This window comes from Zonotrichia albicollis, chromosome Z (genome assembly GCF_047830755.1).
Source record: "Zonotrichia albicollis isolate bZonAlb1 chromosome Z, bZonAlb1.hap1, whole genome shotgun sequence".
Taxonomy (NCBI): Eukaryota; Metazoa; Chordata; class Aves; order Passeriformes; family Passerellidae; genus Zonotrichia; species Zonotrichia albicollis.
Window position 1 is genome coordinate 3835445 of NC_133860.1, and position 20973 is coordinate 3856417.

The 20973-nt window shown below is 37.2% G+C and overlaps 1 protein-coding gene across 2 annotated transcripts; it reads right to left on the reverse strand.

Annotated features, from left to right (window-relative positions):
- Positions 1 to 95: 95 nt before the first annotated feature.
- On the reverse strand, positions 96 to 20605 carry CARNMT1 (carnosine N-methyltransferase 1). 2 transcript variants are annotated; one of them, XR_012578263.1, is made up of 8 exons: positions 20196 to 20605; positions 17552 to 17747; positions 16459 to 16622; positions 9246 to 9386; positions 5222 to 5400; positions 4140 to 4253; positions 3132 to 3263; positions 96 to 2876 (listed from the first exon to the last, which is right to left on the reverse strand). XR_012578263.1 is itself a non-coding variant. In XM_074533405.1 (8 exons), the coding sequence occupies exons 1-8, from the start codon at positions 20522 to 20524 to the stop codon at positions 2772 to 2774; spliced, it is 1332 nt and encodes a 443-aa protein (XP_074389506.1). In that variant the 5' UTR covers positions 20525 to 20604; the 3' UTR covers positions 96 to 2771. The 2 variants fall into 2 exon arrangements, 1 of the variants encoding a protein (XP_074389506.1); XM_074533405.1 differs by having other exon boundaries at positions 3132 to 3235; positions 20196 to 20604.
- Between the last annotated feature and the right edge of the window lie 368 nt (positions 20606 to 20973).

Here is a 20973-nt window from a genome sequence, read left to right on the forward strand (position 1 = left end):
CTGGAAGCGCCCTCACAACCCAACCCTCACCGCGCCGGGGAGGAGGGGGGAGCGCCCTCACCCGGCTGTGAAGGATGGAACCAAACAGCGAGACATCAAGCCTTACAGCAAGCTTTAATACCCAAAAAACCCAGTCCATTACACGTACTTTGAACAATGGGAAGTGCACACAGAGACACCAAACTTCTTATTCTTACCATCTCTGCAACAACTTTAGAATATAACACATTGAAAAATATACAGGACGTTTTACATTTATCAAACTCCAGAGAGAGAAGTTTTACATTGAGGATTATGCAGCATTTTTACACTTGTTACCATGTACAATTAAATAGTGACCTAAAATAAACAGTCTTAGCTGATGAACACCTTGAGCATTTCCCCCTGCATATAAAACTAAATACACCATTATCCCTGTGCATTACAGTACAAGTGGGGAATTCCAAAAACTCTTAAATGGGACTGAAGAGAAAACACTACTAACAACTCATTCACAAGATTATTTTGCTTCCAACTCTTAATGTGACTGTTCCAATTTAAACGCAGAATGCTCTTGAAAAATCCCCTGCATTCTCTAGATCAGAAATAAAAGCATATCACTATATTATACCATATGCAAAAATATTTTCGGAGAATATACAAAAATGGCACCTGTGACACCATGGAATGGTATGGGAAAAAAACACCAGAACACAGGATATTGACACTCAACCATAAATAAGAGTTCCACTGCTTTTTTTTTGAGAGACAGAATAGCACATTTCAAGTTACAGAGTGTATGGGGCAAAAACTGGGTAGTATTACAGATAGGTATGGTACTCAGCATCAGCTTAACTGACATTCAGCTAACCTGTCTTATTTCAAGAAACTTGAAAATCAAGTAAATTAATAATCATATTCTACCTAAGAGAAGAAAGCATAATGAAAGCAAAGAATCACAAATTTTCTCAAAAATTAAATGGTACAAGGTAGAAATTAAAGCATGTGTTTTTTTACTTTTAGCCACACAAGGACTTTTATTTTCTAACTCTTTGTTGAATAGCAGTGTTTAATCTTTTAACACATCTCCCTTGGAACAGAGTAGAACTTCGACAGTTCATGCACTTTTAGAAATAAGAGAGTTTAAAAAGAAGAGTAGTTTAAGCCAAAACTTAAAAGCTTCTGTAGAGCAGAAGCCTCTGTTCTCAATTAGGATTCTGAGCAGACAGGAGCATAATACTACTGAAACATACACAAGCATGTGCTCTCCTATGCAGCACTGAAAATATTTTTTTAAAAAAAGGTTTGTTTTCCCTCCTTGCAGACTTTCAATTTAGGAATAAAGGCACAAATTTCTGGCCTTGATTAGAAAAATTGAAAAGCCAGTAACAGATCTATTAAAGAGATATGATTAGGACATCACCATGAAACACAGGACAAAAAATAATCAGAAACAAACAACATACTGACCAGTGTCCTTTTAGCAAAAGCAGAAAAAAAATTCAGCCCTCATCATAATGGTTTTATATTTTAAACATATTTTTGAAAAAGCATCCAAATGGCACTTAAGGTAATCAATATATTATGCAAACAGAATGCCTAACATGACACCTCATCTCAGACTACTGACTTCCAATTAGGGTTTTTCTCATTTCCTACATAACTTCAAAGTGACATGAGATTGTATGTGACATGACATCCTCTTGTATAGTATCAAGACTTGTAGATTAAATATTCACCTAAGCCACATCTGTTAGGAAATAAAACACATTAGTAGGAGGAACCAAGAAGTCTCAGGGGTAAAGTGAAGTTACAAAGAAATTGTCTACCATTTGGCCTGCCATATCCTGGCTCAGGTGGAAGTAATTATGTTATAGCACACATTTACATGTAACTTCACTGCTCCGACAAGTATTTTTATGTTGTACTACATACATGTGGCATGGATAACTCAGCTATGTTTATCAACTTTAAAAGTTCCATCTTAAATAGTAGAAGATGACTCAAAAATCAGTGTTATTTCAAGAAAGCAAAGCATCTAACACATTTCAGTTCCAACATTAAGATCAATCAAGACCAGTGTTTTCCTGAACTGAGGTTAACATACTGCTTCTCTGTGATAGTCTGCTTTTTCTTCACTCAGTATTCTGCTTTCACATAGCATTTCTAATTTCCTATCAGTTATGGTTTTTGATTAAACCTTTAACAGTGATACAGCCAAAGATCAGAATTTGTAGATATCCTACTTTACTTCAGTTGCACAGGAAATGCTCTAACAGTTCTGATGACTAATTTACTTGTTCAAGAATAATTTTACCACTTCCCAATCATTTCAGACTTCATAATTTAAGTATACATTTACAAACACTTCTCTAAAAGTGATACAGCTAGTACAGTAAGCACCTCCATGCATTCCTAATATCATCAAGTAGGAAAAAAAGCACTATAAATCTATGAAAAATGAGGCAGCATTTGCAGAGTATTTAGCCTAGTTATGGCAAACATTACATTTTATTCTCAAGAAAACACTTTTGCTTTTTTATTTAATGCATTCCAAAGCACAAAGACAGTGCATGTGAACATTTAATCTTTCACAAGTGTATTATGAATATCCATGGCGCATAAATGTCTGAATAGCAACAGAGATATTAAGAAAATAGACACTATCTATATCCTCTTAGGAACAAGAAGGCACCACTGATTTGAGGTTGTGTCCATACATCACCAGACGATTTTATTCTCATTTCTAGCTTTCAAACCAACATTATTTTCTCATTGACCTATTCAAAGCACTATTCTTCTGGTTTTCTCACCACAAACAACACACATTCATAGTAGTATTTCATCATGGAGAGTTCATTCACAGTGTAAGTTGACAGTACAGATTCTTTCTCCACCTGAAAAGAAAGCAGCAGTTTTCAAGACAGCTGCACAGGAACTATACAAGAGAATGCTATATTGTTATTTGATTATAAGGCTTATCTATGCACTTCTTATAAAATGAGAAAAGCAAGTAATTTGTAAGAAACATAATACTCCTAGAAGTCATTAATATATGTCATTATATTGAATGAAATTCATGGTGGTTTAATCCAAGCAGTTTGTCTGATTCATAACAATACTGCTTATTGCAAACCGCACTACATTCTTACCTCTATATGGAATCCATATTGCAGGATAACATTCTTTATATCCTCATAGCTTAATTCTATGGAAAGTTCATTTCCCAAGTTTTCAAAATGGTAAAGGAGAGGACCTGAAGTACAAAGATACAATAGAAATGGCTACCAAAAAGACAAAATATGTGTTAGAAGTCAAAAGTACACACTGATAGTGCAACAAACACTTTTATCAGATTCACACAGTCAAAAATATGGAAGGTTCCCTGCCCAGGAAGGGTTGGAACTAGATCATATTTAAGATCTCCTCCAAGCCAAACCATTCTATGATTCTATAAATACTGATAAAAGAACATATTGCTGCTATTTGAATATGATTCCTATAATGAATACTAATTACTTTAGCTCTTATTCAACAATTTGCAACACTTCCTACTAGATTTGGTTTTCTGGATCTCACAATTCCTTCAGTCAAGCATCACTGCTGTCTCCATAGCTAAGAATATTTAAGTCTGCCTAGGAGCTCTGCTAGCACTCTGACTGGCTGGGACTGAGAGAGCAACAAATTGACCAGTGACTGACCAGTTTTTACTGTGCATAATGTTTAATGCCTGTGTCTTGTCTAACATTCTTTCACCATGGAAGACTCCAATCACATCGCATTCCCAAAACTTCTGCTTCAAAGCAGAGTACCAAATAGACATTGGAAAAAAATACAAAAAAGCAAGGATGTATTTTAAAGTTACATCTTCTTAGAAAAATAACAAAGATTGCCATAGAATACAATATTTGTCAAAAAACAAATGCCTGATGAATGAATGTAAAACATGCCACTGGCAAGATTAACTTGCCTATTTAAAAATCAGAGTGTTGACTTGATTGTAACTAGCAAACATCAGACCATATTTTGATAACTTCTGAGATCATTTCCAAGCCCTGTATTTTTCTAGCTATACAGTTTGCTCATAGACAATTATTTGCACACACTTCTCAAGTATATGATCAAAAATAAGTCAAAAAGACTTAGCTGGTCACACTTACCTACATTTATCCATATTCCTCCAGGCTTTAGTATTTTCCATATAGTATCAATATAATCAATAACATTATGTGCTGTATCTATGAAAAAGCAAGTTGCTACGCAGTCCCATGTATCTGCATGAAAAGAGCAAAGTATACAGAGATTAGTTTAAATGCTTTTAATCTTATACAAGTTCATAATTTAACCCTGGTATTTGTTGATACCCTCAGAATCACTATCAACTAATAGCAGCTGTTTTACAGGCAAGTTAACAAAGTATTTTGGTTTACATTAAAAACTGTTAACTTCGAGTTTATTTGGCCTGTATTCACGTGTATATGTACACATACACAGACTACAATATTACATATACTTACTACTTATGCACTTAACAAAACTGTTCATACATAATTTATATATTGTATTCTGTAAAATTATACACAAATGAAGCCCCAAGTGTGCTATTACTCACCTGTCCTATAAATTTAATTATGACAGCTGTTAAAAATACAACTGCAAAAATCCCTAATCATTTCAGGCCTCCCTAGTTAGTATCTAGAACAATACAAATCTGCACTAAAGTGTACTTTCAGAAGTTACTTAGCTTTGAAACAATTTACTCGGTATTTGAACATCTCGCCAGCTGTTTTTAACTAGTCAATTCAACAGGCAGAATTTTTTAAGCCTATCTTTTAAAGCATGAGAATCTTTGTTTTCCTTAAACAGGTATTCTTGAATTAGCAGAAGTTTAAAGTCCTGTGACTAAAAAGTACTAGAAGTCTTAATTTATGCCAGTCTTGGATGTTCTACTGTTAAAGACAGAATCTTCAGAAAATTAAGCAGCTGTGGGAAAGGCTCCTGCAAGTTCTGTTAGATAAGGAGGTGTCCACATTTGCTATAAGTAGGAATGAAAGCTGATCTGGAGTAAGAAATAGATCTATTGATACAGCTGGAGAAATATTCTGAGTATGAGAATCTTGCTACAGCTAGTTCTTTATACTTAATAGTGGTAGATACACTTTGATTCTCTTCATAACCTGTCCCAAATACTCTGGAAGTCCCTACAGTTACATGCATAGCCTAGAAGTTTGCATTTACTCACTGCACTCAGAATAAATTTCCTGAAAATCCCCTGCTGTCATAGAGAAGTTTGAACCAGAAGGAAGACTGTGAGGATCAACATCTGGGAAATAAATTGGTCGTATCTGATCAGCAGATCTTCTGTTATTGCTAAATTGATGAATCCAGGGATAAAGCTTACATGAATTAATTTCAGAGCATCTGCAAAATATGAAAATCAGCAAAATTTGTTTCAACTATTTGTTTATCTAGAATCTAGAAATATAAGAGTCAAAGTTCTTGTAACAGCTCCATATTTCCCAGAAAATTTAATCTAGTTCACAACACTTTAGATCACCCATGATAACGAAGTGATCAAAAAACCTAATTTTAATCTGACAAAATCACTACTACAAAGGAATTGCCTTTTCCAGTTTTAGAATTTTCTTTTATGACTTCTTGTCATTTTCTTCAACTTATTTCTCTGCTGCGAACAAAACACATATGCTTATTTTGTAAGATTAATGAAGTTTGCAATCTGCCATATTCCACAAAGCTGAGACTTGCTGGATCATCTCTCTTCCTATTAAAAAAAAGAAAAAAAAAACCCAAAAACCAAAACCAACAAACAAACAAACAAAAAGCAAAAATAGTTCCATGATTTTTTTTTAAATGTTTGTTATCATTCTGGACTTTTCTGAACCACAATTATAGGAAGTTTTGAAGCACTACTAAACAAAAGCACTTTTCACATGCTGACTGAAAAGATGCTTTAAGAATTAAAAAAATAAATAAGCAGCATTTTGCATTAGCACAGTAATGGTCATTTTAAGTTTGTAACACCCGGATCTTTGCAATCATGCCAACTGAAGATGTCTTTGTAAAACAGAGTTTCTGTATTGACATGACTAACAATTTGTATTTTAAAAAGTTATAAAACACAGCATTTAAGTTTAACAAGAAGCTTTTCCCACCATCCTGTAAATTAGTTTGTAACTAAAAAATGAAAAAAACATTTTCTTTCAAGGACAACAGAGGACATATCTGTCCCACAAAACACATATCATCAAGCATTTCATAAACTGCAAGAAATCTACTGGGTTATAGAAAGTGCACTCTTTTGGCTGGTGATTAGAATATATTTGTGATACAGTGTTTGAAATAATATTTTTTACCTTCTCCATTTCATATCTCTGTTTCATTTTATCAGTTAAAAACTAAAACTTGAGCAGCAGTATATAGTGTTCATCGACTTTCTTCATGTATAAATACCAGACATATGTAATTGGTTAAAAAAAGCAAACCCAAAATGAAACAACAAAAAAGCCCCCTAACCACTACAACAGCAATTAAAGGAAAAGATTAGAAAGAGTTCATTGATCACATAGACTTTGAAACAGTTCCAATATAATAGAAAATAGCAATTTCTTTCATGTACAAGTTTGAAAACTTCCATTTCCAGTTTCAACAATTTTTACTTTGAAATCAAGTACTCCAGTCCTTGGAAACTCCATTATTACAACAAAATATGTGTAATACACATTCTATTATAAGCAACGTATTTAAGTGTGGCACACTTCATTATTTTCTATAGGGGTGCGGTATTCACTGTTCAACATTCAGCTTAAAAGACAGTTTTTGAAAAAAATAGGTAGGTCAAATCTCACTACTCACCACTGGTATACACATAAAAATGTAACTGTTTTCATCCTAAGGCATTAATAGACAAGCAACAAACACAACTAGTAGTCTCCTCCAAGTGTCAAGATTAATCTAAAATTATATTCTTTCCAAAAAGTAAAGAAGAAAAACACATCATGTAATAACCTTAGGCACACAAGAGAAAGCAAAATGTCCCATATAATGACTGAAGCAGCCTTGGAACCACTGCAGATTAACTAGTCTAGGGTCACTTTATTCTTAAAGTAGAGTTTCCTCAACAGAATAACAAACTCTAAATAATTTCAGATATTTATAGTGACCACAGTTACACTGTGACACACACTCTACATACCATACCATGCAGCTTTATCCACTGTAACAAAACTTCACTATTTCAGAGATATGAAAGGTTTTTCAAAATGTGTGAAAATCAGCAAATATCATTTTGCACACAGAAGTATTAAGCCAATGTACCACATCTAGGAGGCTACTGTAGCAATGCTTGACATTAAAAACAGTACTTTGTCTTCCTAAATATAAAGCACTGTCAGAAAAAGAAGGTAAAGCTGTAAAACTGTAAGTACAGATGAGCAAAATCCTCATGCTTTTATAAACTAAAAATAAGTATAAATTAAATTAAGACTACAGTTAAAAACTCACTGGCAAATTCTTTTTTTTTTCTGACCACTCTTCTTTAGATATTATCTTCAGCTTATATGGATGACTGCTGTTACTTCCAGTTTCAGAAAAGCAAATGTGCATTTCAGAAGGCTAACCATGAACAGCTACTTCAGACTAAATTGAAAATCTTCAAGTCCATACAACCTTCATAACAGAAGGTTACATCAAGCCCACAATTACATCTGCCAGAAAGGGACGCTTGGACTTCAACTAAATTGACTGCTGCTCAGTCAAGATAAAGACTACAGCAGTTGCACAACACTCAATAATCCTGTCCAAAATCTCATATTATTAGCAAATTTAATGTATATACACCTCTTTGCTAAATATTCTGCATAAACACTACATTCCTACATAGGAAACACTATATGAGCATTATATGCTAAAATTACTACCGTTAGTGAAGCATGATTCTTTAGGATAATTTCACATGTAGGCAAAGACTCTTTATTCACGGAAGCATGTCATCAGAGGGCAGGGCTGAAGTCAACTAACCTCTGCAACAGCTGACCAGTGCTCCAAAAGATGGGAAATTAAAGCTTTTATGCTGCTTTGAAATTCCAAAGCATGAGAGGAATAATGATTTTCTTTTAATAGCTCAAAGGCATCAGTCACATCAATTGTAATATACAATTACACCACCAAATTAGTCACTTGAGAATAATGCAAGAAAAAAAGAACAAATGAACCTCCTGTAAACATCTATTATCATCACACAAAGCACTTCTGCCATATGCAGATACTCAGCAGTCACCATGCAGTGTTTTCCCCTTGTTTTTGAACAGTAAGCTGTGTGAGATGCAAGAGCATCACACTGCACTGTGGATAATCAGTCTATAAAACAGTCTCCAAAACAATATGGTAATACAGAAAAAAAGCCAATAGTTTAGGTATTTTCAGCACAGGTGCATAATTTCAGACCTGATGAATGAAGTGTCAAATTCTGCATTTGTGAACTTGGACTAACTGCCCCCCTCCTCCCCCCCACCCCAAACACCCTCCAGACCTCTTTCCATACTTGCCCACCTATAGCTTTCCCACTCTGTTTCTTAAGGGAACAGCTGCATGTACTATCTTTTTTCTTCCCTAACAAAGTCATTTAGAAAACAGTAACTCCAATGCAAGTCGCAGAACACCAAATACAGAAATGACATTTTAATTAAAACCTGTAACGTGAAATTTACTACATTTAAATTTATTAATCTGAGCATAACTGTGGAACTATTAACTCTTAACGTCTTGCTCAGCATGCTTCAATTATTCTTTTTCTTGTCAAAACAGTGCCTAAAATTTTAGTATGGAAGGTGATGCTTTTTTTTTTTAAACAGGTATCCTCTGTTTATAATCACACCACTACATAACATGGACATATTTACTAGCCCATATTCAGTAATAGTAAGATAGGTGTCCATTTCACAGAAACAGATGTGAAATAAATCATAAAACCTAATCAAAATTTTGCAGAAAATCTGTTGTACAATTTAGATTTTAAATCTCACAACCTGAAAGCTATACTTCCTGTAATTTTAATGACTCATATATAATACTTCCTTCCCCATTTATCCCTAAGACTTTTTTCCTTAAAGCATTCTAAAAAGTGAGTATGTGTGCCTTGTAGTACAACTTATAAATCTATTCTTTTGAGACATATAAATTCAGATTTCTCTCATTTATAATTTTGCTTCTCTAGGTTTTATTCAGCAAGTAAAACATAAGCTATATACCTGTTGAGTACAAAGTTAGAAGAAAAGAGCATAAAGAGGCTCCATTCATTTCCTTGGCAAGCATAACCGAGCATAGCTATTTCCCACGCCAATCTACCTAGCCCAGCACCAGGTACCAGGATATTAACTTTGGAGAAATCCCTGCAACAGAACAAAAATAATAGTTAAGTCTTTATCTGATACCCTTTAACACAACTTAAAGGTCCAGCCAAACATTTTTCCCACCATGTACTTAGATAATATATTATGCTTCCTGTATGACTCACTTTTAAATGAAACCGAGCCTGCTCTGATCAGATTGGTTAATTGTACAGTCAAAATTTACAGAAATTACTCACAAGAACATATACAACCCTCATTCAGAATAGAGCATAAATGCTGGATTCAATTTGTTTTCCTTAAAAGTTCTACAGTTACCCAGCCAGGAATTTCTCAAGTGAACTGAAGAACATCATCACTTAGCACAATGTATTTTTCTTTAAGCCCCACTGATAATCAGAAAACATTCTAGACATATTTTTGTTACCTTGTAATAAAAAAAAAATCCCAAGTATTTTGACATAAGAAATAAAAACATAAAATCTGATGAACCATTCAGAATGTAAAAACCTTAAAGTAGTGACTGTTCCAGCAATGGTGAGTTCTGCATATGCTGCTCACTGGTTTTCCTGAAGTACTGTAAGTGACATATTTCCTAAATCAAAGTACATTGCAGCTCTCTAACCACTTAGCCATAAATAGGCATCAAGTTGAAGACAACCAGAAAACATCCAGCAGTGTTTTCATTGAAATACTTAAAATCCCTCCTAAGTGGAGCAACTAACAAACAGAACTAAGAATCTCAAAAAGGAGTTACTTCTCTTGGAGGCAGAGAGGGAAATACGTACATATTCTGGCACACCTCCACCACAACATATTCTGGCACACCTCCACCACAAACCTTCACTCACAAAACAGAAACCACTCACATGCAAAACTGAAAATACTTAATCTTAAAGGAAATAATTTTTCAGTCTCCAGTCATAAACATGACTTCAAGAGTTCACAATTTCGTACACTGAGGTATGAATATTCATATACCTTCTGACACTGTTTTGCATATAACCTTCAGAGACAAAAAATAACATCTACCAATGTATAAGCAAGTACACGAAGGAGGACAGAACCAGCAGCTCCAAAGGATAAGAGGCACCAAAACACAAAGCCTTTGACTACTTCAAAATTCAGAATGCCAAGAAGGGTTCAAAAGAGTAAGGATGCTGCACAAGCATGAAGATGATTAAAGGAGTTACATAAATCCTAAAAGCTGTACATTTCTAAACACTATTACCCAAAACCGGAAGTATTACTCTTTTCTAAAGGCCACACAATCTAGCAAAGCAGTTTTAACAGTGCCTTCTGAGTTTTGATTTCATCATCTAATTAGTGAAGCCTCTGAAATGGAAAAACATCCCATTCATTTCCATTCCATTATACATTCAGGCTCTTTTTCTGACTTATCAAGAAGCTGGAAATCAAGACTTGGTTATTACTTAAGAGCACTCCTGTGAAGCAAGGGTTCTCATTACCTCTCTTCTACGGGGCAAACCAGAAGCTAGCACAAAGTCCTACTGAAAAAAAATACTTCAGGAGAAAACTGCATGCTCAGTATGAAATTTTTGAAAATAGGGAACCACAAGAAGGAAAAAGAAAATGTATGTTCTGGTAGAAGCCAGAAAAGCATCTATCTTACAGCTTTTCTTATTCATAATGGTACACCATTATTCCAAATGGATTTTCTAACCTAATCTACTTCTCCTTGCAATTTCACTTTATGAAATACCTGGACTAGCTCTACACAGATTTTAGCACCCCCATGTGGACACTTCTGTGATAAATGGGATGATAAGCCATAAACTACTTTCAAGATTACAAAACATTGACTAGAAGTCTTTTCTTAAAGCAACCTGGTAGCTAACTGATATTTAGGTACATTCACATTTGGAAATCTGCACCTTTATGCACTCTGAAACAAGAAAAAAATCTTTATCAGTCGAGTTGATTTTAAATTGCCTGTAGTTGTCTTTATCCTTTCATTCACAATATACAAACAATATAAAGTTCCTGTACTTTTAAACAAATGTTCCATTCTCTCTTAGAAAATAGTTTTCTATTCTCTTTTTTGAGTGCAGACTTAACTGCACCTTCATTTGCACCTTTATTAAGGGACTAAATTGCTAACAAATTTCCAGAGTTTAATTTCTATCAGTTACTGGAGAATGCTCCTGCCACCAACTTCATTTCAGCAGCAGAGCTCATCTAATAAAATACAATATAAGTAAATCTTAGTGCACTAACATTGACAGTTCCAAGAGCATATTTCTGAATTTGGAGACTGATAAATTATGTATGTGGCTAACTTACTGTTGATAGTGTCCCCCTATTAGAAAAAACTTGTCCAACTCTTGAACTGTTTGCGACAAACTTGTTAATGAATTACATTTAATTCTGAATCCTTATAATAGCTAAAAATCTTTAACTGCACAGAAACTGCTTTTTTAATGGCTACAGTCCTTTAAGAGGCTAGAAAAGGGGCCTTTCTCTGGTTGTTACGTGATTACAGCCGTTACAAAGTTAACTAAAAAAAACCCCAACAACTGTGCTATGCTAACATAATAACCCAAAGTGATCCACAAGGAAAACTACCCTCCAACCAGCCAGCAAGGACAGGATTTCCGTGCCACACATCTACCAGCAGTTAGGAACATAAACGAGCACCCAACACGTACGCACTGAATACCTGTGGGCCAACAGGGAAGCAGCACCAGCCTATTAATCTGACAGGTGCGGGGAAAGGTGCTGGCCAAGCAGCAGAGAGGGCTGCACAGCACTATTCAGCTCAACTACTGAAACTCCAGAAGCCTCTTTAAAAAAAACAATGGAGAAATACCAGAAACAAATCTTTTGTGCCCTTTTCACACTGCATGTTTCAGTGTGATATATTTTCAGCTTTTAGAAGACCATTGATATTAATGAAGATTTTAACTTTTTTAAAGGTATCCTTTTTAAAAGAGGGAAAGCAAACATTATAAAAATGGAGGCTTATTTCATGTCTAGTGTGTTGTGAAAAAAAAAAAAAAGTAATGGTGCTGAAGGGGTAAACATGCTTAGCAAAAAAAAAAAAAAAAAAAAAAAAAGAGTGCCTGAACAAACACACTCCTCATCTCCATAAACTAGATAGAGCAGTTCAATTTATCAAATGAAGTAATAAATACATATATCACACTGAGATGGGCTTCTGATCAGTGGAAATACCAGCACAGGAACATACTGTGTGTGGGACTCCTTTCCTAGTGTTTATGAGGTCTGTAAGTTTAAATAAACAGATCCAATTCTCAGTATTCCATATTTTGTTATTTTACTTCAACCATATTGTCGATGATTTTGTTTTTAAAGACAAGTGCTAAACAGCACAATCATTTGAAGAGCAATTCTCTGAACTGGGCGGCTGAGTTTTATATACTTTCATTTAAAGACCTGCAAAGCACTGAGTGATGCAGTAACACTGACAATATATTTGCTCTTAAATCCAATGTGTAAAGCAAAGTTTAGGCTACGTACAAAGACCTGCAAGGACAAATATATTTCATATAAAGTCAAATAAAATTCAAATAAAGCAGTAATTTCAATTCCACTATAAATGTGACTGAGCACATTCAAGAAGTATAGTCAAGCTCAGGCTCAGGACTAGTAAGTTGTTTTTCATAGCAAAAGGAAACTAAGCTCTGACAATTTTTTTGGGTTGCTCTGTCAGCATCTTGGCAAATACATTTGATAGTTGGACAGCATGACACAGATGAATTTCAAGTTATAGTTCATTCTAGAGGCGTAGTTTATGAGAAAACTGGAAGAAATACCTAAGTACTTTGGTTTTGGCCATGGAATGATAATTAGCAAAAAAGTTAATTATTTCATAGATTTCTTTTGGACAAGAAGCTGATAATCTTTACATTGTTTCACCTAAGCAGGAAGAGCAACACCAGAAGTGAAAGGAAACCAAGATGATAAAAAGGGAAGCAAAAAAAAATTATGAGTATGCTTATTTAGATTTTCAACTTAATACTTCCCTAAAAAATGCTTCAAAAAATACACAGATAAAGAAATAAAAAATTTATCTGTTTTCTCCTAAAGCAAGTACGTTCATTCTAATCCAAGAAACTTAAATAGTACATAGCTCCTTCGAACTGAAACATATATTCCAACATGAATAATGCAAGAAATCTATAGTTGTTCAGGAAGACCTGATCTCATGGGATTTACTAAAAACTGCTTTGTTGACTCTGCTTACAGATTCTGTGTTAAGGTGCTAAGCAGAAAGAGGCAGGAACAGCTTTTGCCATTTAATTTACCTTTAGATGACAGCCTATCAGAAGACTAGACTGAAACACATAACACATGATAAGTAGCACCTACTAAATAACTATTCTGCTTTACAGCTGCTTTCAACCAGTGCTTGCACTACTTCTACCTCCCAAAGAGCAAGCATATACAACACTTCCCTGCTTTTCCTGCTATTTACATACCAACTGAACCCATACACATCAACTTTGCAAACTGCAATGCTATAAGGTGTGCAAGCACGGAATGAAACATACTTCAGTAGTTTCAAAAATTTAAACTCCATTTCCACATTATTCCAATGCATGGAATTAATAAGATCAACAAATTACGTTAACTAGAAACTGAATGTACCATTCCATTGAGTATTACAAATTTGATGAGTACTGCAATTCCTTTTATAAAGTAAAAGGTGACCGGCATTGACAGTTTAAAATTATTTATCATTTTCAACACAAAGTACATTTAGAAAAATGTATTTTTTTTCACTCAGAACAGTTTTTCTCTTGCACTTTCATTTCATTCTTTCAGGAGACTTTAGTGCTCTGTGCTACTCTAAAGCAATACAAAGCTGCATTCTGAGGTTCATTTACACATTAGAGTCCATGGTCAGTCCTCTCCCACTATAAACAACAGACAGAGTAACTCACTGTGCGCAGTTCAGGCCCCATTGATCTCTTCAAAATCAAAAAACATGTCCACTCCAAGATCACTGAACCACAGACTATGCCGAGCTAGAACAGATCTGTCAGGGTAAGAGTCCAACTTCTGGCCCTCTGCAGGACACTCCCAAGAGTCATACCATGTGCCTAAAAATATTGTCCAAACACTTCCAGAACTCAGACAGGACAGTGCTGTAACCACCTCCCTGAAGAGCCTGTTCCAGCGCTCAACCACCCTCTGGGTGAAGAATTTTTTCCTGATATTTAACCTAAACCTCCCGTGACTCAGCTGCATGCCATTCCCTAAGGTGCTGTCACTGGAGAGTGAAGAGTTTGTATAAAATTTGTATAAAAAAACCAGACTTAGCAGCTAGCTACCCTGCCAGGGAAGTTATTTCTTGCACCAGGATGAAAAGGAACTGCCAGTTAAGCTTGATAGTACATGACTCTGCTTGTTACCTCAAAAAGTAAAGTACACCTAACCACGAGAGCTTCCATCACCACGAAAAATGAGCAAGCTAACACAGTAGCTAACAATATGTGAACTGAGAAAGGGTTTTATCTAAGTGCTACAACACCTCCACAATGATAACTTAAGTAATACACATTTTAGAAATTAAAAAATGCTGTTTGACAAACTCAAGCTTGTAGCAGAGATCTTTGATCCGTACAGTGATGTATTGAGATTTCAGCAGAGACAAAATAAAACTCAAATGGTACTTCAGAGCTACCACAATGAGCAATTACATTAGTTTTGTCCAACAACCACAAGAATTCCCTGTAAAGTTAAGCACAAAGCTGTCAACTTCGGATTCACCCCATCTGTTACCACATGTTGCTTCCTAATATCACTGAAGGTTTTGAAATAGAATTCATTGGTGACAAACGTAAAAGTCAAGATTTTCCAGCCTCAGTCATGAATCTCTTAAGATTTGACATAAGCTACCTCTGCCACAACTGAAATACATTAACAGATAGCAGACAAGAGAAAAAGCTGCATTGCTACTTTGGAGATTAGAATGACCTCTTGGAAAACTAACCATGAGTTTTCCTACACATCTACATGTCAGAAGTATACCTGCAGTATTTAATTCTTTTTTTTATCTTATGTAGGGCACTATTAGCACTAGAAATACTGCAGAAAATTCACTTGCAGATGAAACATTCTAAAAGGTGTATGTATCTTTAGGTAAGTCAGTTCAAGGCAAAACAGAAACCATCTACATCCCATGCTCTCCCACCACAAACTGTCTTTACCAATGAAACTAAACAATGGCCAGTGGAAGAGACTTTTTAAATTCACACAAGAGCATTATTAATAATTGCTGAGAGAGAAAAAACACAATAATGACCTGTTATATCAAACTTAAGTAGTGGCCTGTTACACTTATGAATAAAAATTCTCAAATTTTCCAACTGTAAAAGACTACTAAGTTTAAACTAAAATGCACTTTAAGATGACTGGGTTGATAAATGGACAGAACCAATAAACATGGAATTCTTACAATACTATAACCTTTTGAGGCTTTACTAATATGCTTCCACTTAAATGACCTAAAACCCCCGCATCAGTGACTATTTTGGCACTGCTAACAAGCCAATACTTACAAAATGACCCTCACATGTGCAACTAAGCTTTAAGAATTGTCTTAGAACAGCTGTCTGAAACTAAGGTTAGAATTTACTCTTTTCAAAGTAAACTCTTGCAATTAAGTGCAACTGCACTAAAGGTTAATTCTTCCTCCTTCTTTCCACTATGAAGAGCAAAAGTCTTACTTCCTGCTGTCAAGAGTCCTTCCTCTCATTTGCAGCAGACACACTGTGAGAATCTGCAAACCTGCAAACCTTCCCTCACTAAGCAAAACTGAACTAACTTACTGAAGTCTCTTACTTGAAAGATTTACATATATCGTTACACCCAGCTGCAGAACAACAACAAAAAATTATTACTGGTTTACCTGGTATTACTTTGTGAAGTTTATGATTATACTCTTTTCCAACATCTTGTATTAGAAATAAAAAAACTTTCTTGATTGAAAAATAAAGAAAGTTCATTTTTGAGTTCATAAAAAATTCTCTACTTTCGAAACAAAGCTTTTCATTACTCCATAAACTGTTTTAGATTTGTGCAACAGTGTAAGTCCACATAAATATAAGCTTTAAGACACTATTACCATCTTTCTTTTGGAAAGTTCTTTATAATTTCACTAATAATTGGCTGGTAGCAAGAATCCCGCTCCAACTTTCCCTCTTCACTCCAGTCTCTCACAAATTGCTTCAATGTGGACTTTAATTTATCCATGTCAAATGTTGAAGCTGGTGTAATCTTCCCACTTCCCTGAATAAAGTGGAGAGAAAAAAAAAGTCAGTGGAAAATATACCAAGTATCTTGAGTCTTGCAGGGGGGAAAGCAAATTATGAAGAAAAAGAAGGCCATGCTGCAAGAACTGCAGTAAGTATCAGCTGACAAAGCACTTCCCTGTCACTCCTGAGACCTGGGCTTAAATCCACCTTAATATCTGGCCTCTCTCTGGCATTCAAAAGTCCAGTTTCCATATCAAACAAACAATACACAGCAAAGCACAATTGGTAGTCCCTATTCAGGAAAGGATCAGGGCTTAGCCACTGCAGAGGCTGAACTGCATACCCTGAAAAAAGGATCCCTTTAGATACTGTAAGGCAAAGCTGAGAAGCTTACATTGGAGCTGCCCATTACTGTATCTTGCCTGTATAAAAGGGAGGATTTCAGTTTCCATCTCTGTCAGTCCTTAAAGTCTTGGGGTAATTTTTTTTGATAGAAAGTAGGTCAAGTAGTAAAAAAAGTGTATACAAATAACAACATTAAAATACTTACAATCTAGAATTGCAACCAATTTATAATTATGTATTATCTGAAGATATATAAGAACCTATATAAAGACAGACAATATTACTTATATTCTATATAGTTAAGAGAAAAAATAACTTTAAAATGTAACCAGGGTAAAGCTAGAACTCTGGAGTAAAAACAATGATTTGCCAGATTCACAGTTTTCATAAGTGTAACTAACAGAACTAACAACAAACAGCTTCATTAAGCATCAGCTCTGCAAAATGTGAAAGACAAAGAGCGAGAAAAGTGTGAGCAAACAAGAATCAATAAAAAAGGCAAAAGAAAAGAAAGTTGTAGGTTTGAGATACTAGTAACAAATGTAGAAAACTCCAAAGCATATAAGCAATCCCAAAGCAACTACTTTTGGAGCAAGAAAAAAGTCCATTTTAACATACATCTTCTCCATATTCCTTATTTTCAAACATATGAACACAGTCCTTCACAATGGTTTGTAGTATTTCTTGATTATGATCAATGCACTTCCGGATCTTGTCAAGGTGAGGGAGAAATTGAGGAAGAAGACTCTGTTGGTTAGCTGGGAGAGACTTAAACTGCCTCTCTGTTCTGTTCACTCGTTCATGCATATTCGTTCTAAAAAGCAAAAGTTTTAAATATTTAGAAGCAATATACATACACGTAAACAGTTCACTCTAAACTACTGCAATTACAATTATTCTTTTTTTTATACACAGAAAGTGAAAGTTTTCCAGAATTTTTTTTTTGTTTTAAGCTCTAGTTCTACCTTACCACTCTATTTAACACATTCCACTTTCAGAGGACTATCCTCTCCTCCTTACTCTTTCATTTTCAGCCCCTCATTTCCAGAGCAGGTGATCACCTTAGCACATGGATCTATAAAATTTAACAACCAACCATCTATCAAGTGTGTTTCACAAATCCAATTTAAACTGAATGTATTTGAATGCAGTGGTAAGCTTCGGTTACAGAAATAACAAGATGTGGAGTGAGAATTGGGATCCTCAAAATCCATTGCTTCCAGGAGAACTGTGACAGTCTCAGCTGGACGATACCAGAGTTCTGGCAGTCACACTAGGATACTAAGCTACCTTCCTTTAACAGCATATTCCTCCTAAGTACTGTGAACCTCATCATGTGACTGATGCAAGCTAAAAATAATTTTCCACTTCCCCAGGATAAAAGTTTCATAAAAATGGTGACTTTTCTGAGATTCTGCTAGATTTGACTTCTGTCTAAACTGAGAGAAGTATAGAAGTAAGGCCCTAGAGAGATAATTCAATAAGAAATACTGACCCTTTTGACCACCAAGTGATTTTAGCCGGTCAAGTCATACTGAACTTTCCCAAATCTTGTGTCAGCATACAGCAGCACAAAGCTGAAAAACCAAGCCATTATGAGAGGCAGCTGCAATTGCTGGTGTTCTAGTTACAACCTCATTCAGGAAATCTAACCAGGTAGTATCTCATTCACGTGTTACTGAGAAGGGCTTTTTCAGTGCAATAGCTACACTGGTATAAAATTACATTCAAGGACCAGAAACAGAAAAAAAAAGAGAGAAAAAAATAAACTGATGCTCTACATAAAGCACATCAGCTTAGCTCAAAAACATCTTATTCTCCACCCTTTTATGCTAAATTACAACCATCTAGCAGAACGAGTAAGTGAAATTACAAAAACTACAAATAATGAAGTAATCTCATGTCTAGAAGACAAGAACAAGATCTGGGCTCATCTGAAAGTGTGTTACTGTCCTATTCAAACAGATGTTTCCAAGTTAACTGGAAATATCTGCATGAGGAAAGAAGAACTTCATTTATTAAGTACCAAGATATGCCATTCCACCAAAATTTAGAATTATTTGTTTAAGACAGAGATAATTTCATTGAAATTCTATACTGGAAATTTGAATCACATCTTTTTCTTATGTTTTTACAGAAACTAGCATTCAAAAGCAACCCAAAGTCATAGATCAGCAGAAGGCTGAGAAGGATATTCCCAGCTTCTAAGGCCTGAAGGTGTAATTACACCACTAATATAAATAAATTATAGGTCGGAATTGCACTAGTAGCAATCGGTATTAGATACTTTTAACTATCTAGGTTTTCATTAAGTCCAAGCTGAATTAGAGAAATCACTTTGGAAGAGACATCAAAGCGTCACTCAGACTAACCTCCTGCTCCTGGAAGACAATGAAACTTACATGTCCTCCTGGAAGACAATGAAACTTACATGGACAAACCTCAAACAGAAGAAATTATGTAAGTATCACCCACTCCTACCAAGAACCTCACTACCATGTACATATTATTACTGTGCTACACTGCCAAAAGAGGGTCCAGCACATAGCAACGAGCCGCATGATGGGGTTTCCTTAGCTGAAGTACAAGTACAGTACTCTGCTTCCCAAACCTAGAAACAGGAAACGGTTTACCAAACACTCTTCCTGGCTGGACTTTTCCAGCCAGGCTCCACCACCTTGCAAGGCGAGTAACTTGCTTCCTTGTCTACTAAAACGGATTCAGTTATAAAACTAGGTGTCCCCACCACCGCTGGCTCATTTCTGTGGAGCCAGCAAATTATGACTCAACAGTTGCTATTAAAAACGGCATCCATAATCCCTAATAATAGGTCTTATCTCTTCTGCACAGTAAAGTGTCTTTTAAGAATTCCCATCCATATTCGAAAAACCATTCCGCAGGTGCTTGCCAGCAGGAGATACTATTGTTTTCTAGGCTGTTTTCTAGGCTGTACAGCGCCTCAGAGCATTTTATCTCCTAAGAGAGCTCAAGGCACTCTTCTCAGTGTGTCTTTTATGTCTTCAGCTTTCTTTCATGCTTTCTAACTGACAGGTATCGAGGCCACTGCGCTATCTCGAGAGGAAGCGGTGCAAAGCCCTTTGCCGAGGCGGGCCCGGCAGAGCGCGGCGCACGGGGCACACACCCTCCGGCAGCCGGTCGCGCCAGGAGCGCCGCGCTCGGGGGCAGCTGCGAGCCCTGCCGGCCGCCCGGCGAGCGGAGGGACCCGGCAGGGCCCCACGCCCAGAGGGCAGGCCTCAATTACCCGTAATAGCGGAAAGCGTTGATGATCCTCCGAAAATGCTCCCGCTCCAGACGTTCCTCCTCCTCCACCGCCCTGGTCGACGTCGTCGGCGGCGCCCTCGGCTCTAGAGGCGGCCGCCGCGTCCGCCGCTCGTCGCTCAGCGGTGCCGCCCGCTCTGCCTCCGCGCCCATGCCGCTCGCGCTCTCTCCCGACCACGGCAGCTGCTCCCGCTCCTCCTCGCGGCCTCGCCGGAGTCCCCTGCGCATCACCTTGGCGGGCGGCTCCCTCTCGCCCTGGGGACGCGGCCTTGGCAGCGGCGCTTTCCGGGACACGGCGCACGTGGCCGACATCCCCCGCGCCTCCTGCGCCCGCGGGCAACGCCCGGCGCGCACGCGCACCACCACCCTTCCGGCGAGCGCTGGCAGTCCCGCGCAAGAGGTTATCGCGAGAGGGGGCGGGGCCGGGGCGGCCGTGCACATGCGCATCCAGGAGGCGGGGAGCCGCGCTGCCACGCCGGTGTGACGGCGATGGGGAGCCCCTCCGGAGCCGGTGTCACAGAACTTGGGAGCCGCTCCCGCGCCGGTGTCACAGAGCTCGGGAGCCGCTCCGGAGCCGGTGTCACAGAGCTCGGGAGCCGCTCCCGCGCCGGCGTCACAGAGCTCGGGAGCCGCTCCGGAGCCGGTGTCACAGGGATCGGTAGCCGCTGCCAGGCAGGGCGTCCCCTGGCGTCGCAGGGGACGCTGTCTGTGCCGCGGTGCCCGGCCCCGGTGTCGGAAGCGGCACGGCGGGGTCGGCCGCG